We start from the raw sequence: 9,081 nt of genomic DNA, 5'->3' as shown, positions 1-9,081 counted from the left end.
TATGGGCTGTAGTCAGTCTGTAGACTGTAACCCTGATGGGTCTATGGGCTGTAGTCAGTCTGTAGACTGTAACCCTGATGGGTCTATGGGCTGTAGTCAGTCTGTAGTCTGATTGGGTCTATAGACTGTAGTCAGTCTGTAGTCTGATTGGGTCTATGGGCTGTAGTCAGTCTGTAGCCTTGATGGGTCTATGGGCTGTAGTCAGTCTGTAGACTGTAACCCTGATGGGTCTATGGGCTGTAGTCAGTCTGTAGACTGTAACCCTGATGGGTCGGGCTGTAGTCAGTCTGTAGCCCTGATGGGTCTATGGGCTGTAGTCAGTCTGTAGCCTTGATGGGTCTATGGGCTGTAGTCAGACTGTAGACTGATTGGGTCTATGGGCTGTAGTCAGTCTGTAGTCTGATTGGGTCTATGGGCTGTAGTCAGTCTGTAGACTGATTGGGTCTATAGGCTGTAGTCAGTCTGTAGTCTGATTGGGTCTATGGGCTGTAGTCAGTCTGTAGTCTGATTGGGTCTATGGGCTGTAGTCAGTCTGTAGCCTTGATGGGTCTATGGGCTGTAGTCAGTCTGTAGACTGTAACCCTGATGGGTCTATGGGCTGTAGTCAGTCTGTAGACTGTAACCCTGATGGGTCTATGGGCTGTAGTCAGTCTGTAGACTGTAACCCTGATGGGTCTATGGGCTGTAGTCAGTCTGTAGTCTGATTGGGTCTATAGACTGTAGTCAGTCTGTAGTCTGATTGGGTCTATGGGCTGTAGTCAGTCTGTAGCCTTGATGGGTCTATGGGCTGTAGTCAGTCTGTAGACTGTAACCCTGATGGGTCTATGGGCTGTAGTCAGTCTGTAGACTGTAACCCTGATGGGTCTATGGGCTGTAGTCAGTCTGTAGCCCTGATGGGTCTATGGGCTGTAGTCAGTCTGTAGCCCTGATGGGTCTATGGGCTGTAGTCAGTCTGTAGCCCTGATGGGTCTATGGGCTGTAGTCAGTCTGTAGCCTGATTGGGTCTATGGGCTGTAGTCAGTCTGTAGCCCTGATGGGTCTATAGACTGGGTAGCTCAGTCCTAGTCGTCCTCTTCTCCCTAGCTACCACCACTATCCACCCCCTTGCTACCGACCGAGCTACCACTCTCCCGTAAGTTTGGTGCTTTGGTCCCGTTTGGGCGGGGCAGGGCGCGGCCCCCGCCGTAACGTTGCATAGCCTGAGGACATGTAACCGTGGCTCCCGCCATGTCCACCCCTCCTCTGCTGGTCCAGCAGCAGCTCTGGAGGAGGAGGAAGAGGGAGGGACATGTCGTCCATGGAGACAGGCTCCAGTCTGGAGGAACCGTGACGAGTGAGGGAACCGTGACGAGTGATGGATTTCCTCTTCAAGGTCCGGTTCAGATCTTCCAGGAAGTTGGGTTGGACCGTGGAGAGGGTACCGCCCCCGCCTTTAGACCCTCCGGGAAGGGTAGGGGCCAGGGGACAGCCGAAGGGCGGAGGGGACAATGGTAAAGGGTCCTGGACCGTGTTGCTCCGGGACAGCCTGTGTAGTGTCGGAGGCGGAGTTTTCTTCAGAGACTGGGTCTTCCACGACGATTGGCTGACGGGGTGGGAGATGGGCGTGGCCTGCGGCTGAGGGTTGACGACTGCGACCCTGGGGGCCCCCCCACCCGGGTGGAGCTCAGATGGGAGAGGAGGTGGGAGAAGCTCAGAGTCGGGAGGAGGAGGTGGGAAATAATCGAGCTCCGAAGGAGGAGATGGGAAGTCTCCACTGGGCTGGCGGTGCTGCCCAGTCTGCAGACCCTGGAGGGCTAGAGGGAGGGTTGACAGGTTCAGCTTGCCTGGTTTAGGAGGAGCAGGAGGCCCCGAATCCTTAACAGGAGATCCAGAGGAAGAAGAGACAGCAGAGGAGTTGCAGGAGCCGAGGCCAGGCTGGGCAAACATACTGACCAGAGACTCCACCTTCTTAGGTTGCCTCTGGACCTGGACCTCCTCCTGGTACTCCCCCGAGGAGTTAGATTTGATGGAGGAGGCGCGCTGGGGAGTGGGAGGAGGACCTCTCTTCCCGAAAGAGCCGGTTGATGTGGACGAAGGAGATTTCTTAATAGGAGAGCCCATCTTGGCGGGGGAGAGAGGGGGAGGAACGGGGGTGGGGACGGAGTGGGGAGGAAGGGGGAAGTCCAGGCTGTCCTCGGGAGGAGGAGGAGGAGGGAATTCTGGGGACTGGGGGTGGATCTGACCCCCTGGCTGCCATCTTGGTTTGGCCTTGACCGCTGGGGGAGAATGAGGGGGAAGTGGGGCGCCTGGGAACTGGTTGACTATCTGTTTGACCAGGGAGGGGGTTGGGGAAATTGGGGCGGACACTGGGAGGGTCTTAGAGGAGAAGCTGTGTTGTTTGGGCATGGTGGGAGGCGGCTGATTGGGCGAATGGCCTGTCGAGAAGCTCTGCTGTTTTTTCATTGGACCAGAAGGAAGGGAGGGTGAGACTGGGGACATGGGGATACCTGGACCAAAGGTTTTAGCAGCGGTCTGAGGCGGGAAGACTCCAGAGAAGGTTTTGGGAGGTGCAGGGGGTGACACGGGAGGGGAGAAGGTAGGAGGAGGAGGAGGAGGAGATTCAGGTTGACCATCTAGATCGGAGAAGTCGTAGTTCATATTGGGGAATTTTTGGGCCAGGAACTGCTGCAACCCGGTGTTAGTGAGTGGGGGGTACTGGTAGTCCTCCTCTAAGGGCGGCGGGGGGGGGAGAGTCTGGGCCTGGGGCGGAGGGATGAACTGAGGAACAGGGCTTGGGGGGCCAAGCCTCAGAGAGGCCATGGCAGAGCCTGGAGCAGGCATGGAGCAGGTGGGAGGAGGAGGAGGAAGAGGAGGGTTATAGAGAGTGGGAGCCAATGGCATGGTGTTGTAGTTGGGTTTGACAGACTGGAGGGGCGGGGCCGGAGGGCCTTGCTGCTGCCCTATTGGTTGGACGTTGTAATGATTGGCAGTCTGGTTGGGGCCACCCTGCAGGCGGGCGATGGTGCTGTACTTAACGAACATGGTGGGGGCGGCCTGGTGAGGGGGGTTGGGGAGTGGGGGAGGTGGAGGAGGAGGAGGGGGAGGGTCGGGGGGAGAGGGGGAGGAGGAGGGGGAGACACTGGTGTAGCTGGTTCGGGATGGGGGGGCTGACTGGTGCATGGGGGGCAGCGTCAGAGGGTAGGGTCTGCTCGCTGACTCCATCCTCAACTAGAAAGAGAGAGAGAGAGAGAGAAAGAGAGAGAGAGAACGAGAGAGAGAGAACGAGAGAGAGAGAAAGAGAGAACGAGAACGAGAGAACGAGAACGAGAGAGAGGGGGAGAGCGAGAGAGAGAGAGAGAGAGAGAGAGAGGGGGAGAGAGAGAGGGAGCGAAAGGGAGAGAGAGAAAACGAGAGAGAAATATGAGTTAGATTAAAATACAGAAGTGGTTACATTACTACTATTAAAATGGTAGAAAGCCAACATTGTTATTTTAAACTGTGCCAGGCTGGGGTAAAACACGGAGAGATGAGTGTCCCATTTGGTAGCACTGCATTGATGCATAACATTCAGCAAACCACCTGTACATTCAGCAAACCACCTGTACATTCAGCAGACCACCTGTACATTCAGCAAACCACCTGTACATTCAGCAGACCACCTGTACATTCAGCAAACCACCTGTACATTCAGCAAACCACCTGTACATTCAGCAGACCACCTGTACATTCAGCAAACCACCTGTACATTCAGCAGACCACCTGTACATTCAGCAGACCACCTGTACATTCAGCAAACCACCTGTACATTCAGCAGACCACCTGTACATTCAGCAAACCACCTGTACATTCAGCAGACCACCTGTACATTCAGCAAACCACCTGTACATTCAGCAGACCACCTGTACATTCAGCAAACCACCTGTACATTCAGCAGACCACCTGTACATTCAGCAGACCACCTGTACATTCAGCAGACCACCTGTACATTCAGCAAACCACCTGTACATTCAGCAGACCACCTGTACATTCAGCAGACCACCTGTACATTCAGCAGACCACCTGTACATTCAGCAGACCACCTGTACATTCAGCAGACCACCTGTACATTCAGCAAACCACCTGTACATTCAGCAAACCACCTGTACATTCAGCAAACCACCTGTACATTCAGCAAACCACCTGTACATTCAGCAGACCACCTGTACATTCAGCAGACCACCTGTACATTCAGCAAACCACCTGTACATTCAGCAAACCACCTGTACATTCAGCAGACCACCTGTACATTCAGCAAACCACCTGTACATTCAGCAAACCACCTGTACATTCAGCAGACCACCTGTACATTCAGCAGACCACCTGTACATTCAGCAAACCACCTGTACATTCAGCAAACCACCTGTACATTCAGCAGACCACCTGTACATTCAGCAAACCACCTGTACATTCAGCAGACCACCTGTACATTCAGCAGACCACCTGTACATTCAGCAAACCACCTGTACATTCAAAAAGTGCTCTATAGTAACACAGTAACACACCAGTGCTGTATAGTAACACAGTAACACACCAGTGCTGCATAGTAACACAGTAACACACCAGTGCTCTATAGTAACACAGTAACACACCAGTGCAGTATAGTAACACAGTAACACACCAGTGCTGCATAGTAACACAGTAACACACCAGTTAACACAGTAACACACCAGTGCTGCATAGTAACACAGTAACACACCAGTGCTCTATAGTAACACAGTAACACACCAGTGCTCTATAGTAACACAGTAACACACCAGTGCTGCATAGTAACACAGTAACACACCAGTTAACACAGTAACACACCAGTGCTGCATAGTAACACAGTAACACACCAGTTAACACAGTAACACACCAGTGCTCTATAGTAACACAGTAACACACCTGTGCTGTATAGTAACACAGTAACACACCAGTGCTACACAGTAACACAGTAACACACCAGTTAACACAGTAACACACCAGTGCTGCATAGTAACACAGTAACACACCAGTTAACACAGTAACACACCAGTTAACACAGTAACACACCAGTGCTGCATAGTAACACAGTAACACACCAGTGCTGCATAGTAACACAGTAACACACCAGTGCTCTATAGTAACACAGTAACACACCAGTGCTGCATAGTAACACACCAGTGCTCTATAGTAACACAGTAACACACCAGTTAACACAGTAACACACCAGTGCTCTATAGTAACACAGTAACACACCAGTGCTGCATATTTGTAAGTCGCTCTGGATAAGAGCGTCTGCTAAATGACTTAAATGTAAATGTAGTAACACAGTAACACACCAGTTAACACAGTAACACACCAGTGTGGCATAGTAACACAGTAACACACCAGTGCTGCATAGTAACACAGTAACACACCAGTTAACACAGTAACACACCAGTGCTGCATAGTAACACAGTAACACACCAGTTAACACAGTAACACACCAGTGCTGCATAGTAACACAGTAACACACCAGTTAACACAGTAACACACCAGTGCTGCATAGTAACACAGTAACACACCAGTTAACACAGTAACACACCAGTGCTCTATAGTAACACAGTAACACACCAGTTAACACAATAACACACCAGTGCTCTATAGTAGCACAGTAACACACCAGTGCTACATAGTAACACAGTAACACACCAGTGCTGCATAGTAACACAGTAACACACCAGTTAACACAGTAACACACCAGTGCTGCATAGTAACACAGTAACACACCAGTGCTCTATAGTAACACAGTAACACACCAGTGCTGCATAGTAACACAGTAACACACCAGTTAACACAGTAACACACCAGTGCTCTATAGTAACACAGTAACACACCAGTGCTGCACAGTAACACACCAGTTAACACAGTAACACACCAGTTAACACAGTAACACACCAGTTAACACAGTAACACACCAGTGCTCTATAGTAACACAGTAACACACCAGTGCTGCATAGTAACACAGTAACACACCAGTTAACACAGTAACACACCAGTTAACACAGTAACACACCAGTGCTGCATAGTAACACAGTAACACACCAGTGCTGCATAGTAACACAGTAACACACCAGTGCTCTATAGTAACACAGTAACACACCAGTTAACACAGTAACACACCAGTGCTCTATAGTAACACAGTAACACACCAGTGCTGCATATTTGTAAGTCGCTCTGGATAAGAGCGTCTGCTAAATGACTTAAATGTAAATGTAGTAACACAGTAACACACCAGTTAACACAGTAACACACCAGTGTGGCATAGTAACACAGTAACACACCAGTGCTGCATAGTAACACAGTAACACACCAGTTAACACAGTAACACACCAGTGCTGCATAGTAACACAGTAACACACCAGTTAACACAGTAACACACCAGTGCTGCATAGTAACACAGTAACACACCAGTTAACACAGTAACACACCAGTGCTCTATAGTAACACAGTAACACACCAGTTAACACAATAACACACCAGTGCTCTATAGTAGCACAGTAACACACCAGTGCAGTATAGTAACACAGTAACACACCAGTGCTGCATAGTAACACAGTAACACACCAGTGCTCTATAGTAACACAGTAACACACCAGTGCTGCATAGTAACACACCAGTGCTGTATAGTAACACAGTAACACACCAGTTAACACAGTAACACACCAGTGCTCTATAGTAACACAGTAACACACCAGTGCTGCACAGTAACACACCAGTTAACACAGTAACACACCAGTTAACACAGTAACACACCAGTTAACACAGTAACACACCAGTGCTCTATAGTAACACAGTAACACACCAGTGCTGTATAGTAACACAGTAACACACCAGTGCTGCATAGTAACACAGTAACACACCAGTTAACACAGTAACACACCAGTGCTGCATAGTAACACAGTAACACACCAATTAACACAGTAACACACCAGTGCAGTATAGTAACACAGTAACACACCAGTGCTGCATAGTAACACAGTAACACACCAGTTAACACAGTAACACACCAGTGCTCTATAGTAACACAGTAACACACCAGTGCTGCATAGTAACACACCAGTGCTCTATAGTAACACAGTAACACACCAGTTAACACAGTAACACACCAGTGCTCTATAGTAACACAGTAACACACAAGTGCTCTATAGTAACACAGTAACACACCAGTGCTGCATATTTGTAAGTCGCTCTGGATAAGAGCGTCTGCTAAATGACTTAAATGTAAATGTAGTAACACAGTAACACACCAGTTAACACAGTAACACACCAGTGCTGCATAGTAACACAGTAACACACCAGTGCTCTATAGTAACACAGTAACACACCAGTGCTCTATAGTAACACAGTAACACACCAGTGCTGTATAGTAACACAGTAACACACCAGTGCTGCATAGTAACACAGTAACACACCAGTTAACACAGTAACACACCAGTGCTCTATAGTAACACAGTAACACACCAGTTAACACAATAACACACCAGTGCTCTATAGTAGCACAGTAACACACCAGTGCTGCATAGTAACACACCAGTGCTCTATAGTAACACAGTAACACACCAGTTAACACAGTAACACACCAGTGCTCTATAGTCACACAGTAACACACCAGTGCTGCATATTTGTAAGTCGCTCTGGATAAGAGCGTCTGCTAAATGACTTAAATGTAAATGTAGTAACACAGTAACACACCAGTTAACACAGTAACACACCAGTGCTGCATAGTAACACAGTAACACACCAGTGCTGCATAGTAACACAGTAACACACCAGTTAACACAGTAACACACCAGTGCTCTATAGTAACACAGTAACACACCAGTGCTGCATAGTAACACAGTAACACACCAGTGCTCTATAGTAACACAGTAACACACCAGTGCTGCATAGTAACACAGTAACACACCAGTTAACACAGTAACACACCAGTGCTCTATAGTAACACAGTAACACACCAGTGCTCTATAGTAACACAGTAACACACCAGTGCTGCATAGTAACACACCAGTGCTGTATAGTAACACAGTAACACACCAGTTAACACAGTAACACACCAGTGCTCTATAGTAACACAGTAACACACCAGTGCTCTATAGTAACACAGTAACACACCAGTGCTGTATAGTAACACAGTAACACACCAGTGCTGCATAGTAACACAGTAACACACCAGTTAACACAGTAACACACCAGTGCTGCATAGTAACACAGTAACACACCAATTAACACAGTAACACACCAGTGCTGCATAGTAACACAGTAACACACCAGTGCTGCATAGTAACACAGTAACACACCAGTGCTGCATAGTAACACAGTAACACACCAGTGCTCTATAGAAACACAGTAACACACCAGTTAACACAGTAACACACCAGTGCTCTATAGTAACACAGTAACACACCAGTGCTGCATATTTGTAAGTCGCTCTGGATAAGAGCGTCTGCTAAATGACTTAAATGTAAATGTAAATGTAGTAACACAGTAACACACCAGTGCTGCATAGTAACACAGTAACACACCAGTTAACACTAACACACCAGTGCTGCATAGTAACACAGTAACACACCAGTGCTGCATAGTAACACAGTAACACACCAGTGCTGCATAGTAACACAGTAACACACCAGTGCTCTATAGTAACACAGTAACACACCAGTGCTGCATAGTAACACAGTAACACACCAGTTAACACAGTAACACACCAGTGCTGCATAGTAACACAGTAACACACCAGTTAACACAGTAACACACCAGTGCTCTATAGTAGCACAGTAACACACCAGTGCTGCATAGTAACACAGTAACACACCAGTGCTCTATAGAAACACAGTAACACACCAGTTAACACAGTAACACACCAGTGCTCTATAGTAGCACAGTAACACACCAGTGTGGCATAGTAACACAGTAACACACCAGTGCTGCATAGTAACACAGTAACACACCAGTTAACACAGTAACACACCAGTGATCTATAGTAACACAGTAACACAGTAACACACCAGTTAACACAATAACACACCAGTGCTCTATAGTAACACAGTAACACACCAGTGCTAC

At 48.2% G+C, this 9,081-nt stretch overlaps 1 protein-coding gene across 4 annotated transcripts in view; it reads right to left on the bottom strand.

Annotated features, from left to right (window-relative positions):
* Positions 1-909: 909 nt before the first annotated feature.
* The window catches only part of LOC106586965 (ras-associated and pleckstrin homology domains-containing protein 1), a 178,419-nt gene continuing 170,247 nt past the window's right edge, over positions 910-9,081 (bottom strand). For 3 of the 4 annotated variants that reach the window (XM_045707278.1, XM_045707280.1, XM_045707279.1), the window contains one exon: positions 910-3,207. In XM_045707278.1, coding sequence (XP_045563234.1) covers positions 1,120-3,207 — 2,088 coding nt within the window. In that variant the 3' untranslated portion in view covers positions 910-1,119. The remainder of the gene's footprint in view (positions 3,208-9,081) is intronic. The other variant, XM_045707281.1, reaches the window with a different exon arrangement.

Source organism: Salmo salar, chromosome ssa25, assembly GCF_905237065.1.
Source record: "Salmo salar chromosome ssa25, Ssal_v3.1, whole genome shotgun sequence".
Lineage (NCBI taxonomy): Eukaryota > Metazoa > Chordata > Actinopteri > Salmoniformes > Salmonidae > Salmo > Salmo salar.
The sequence above is the reverse complement of the archived record's forward strand: the minus strand, read 5'-3'. Positions and strand labels throughout refer to the sequence as shown.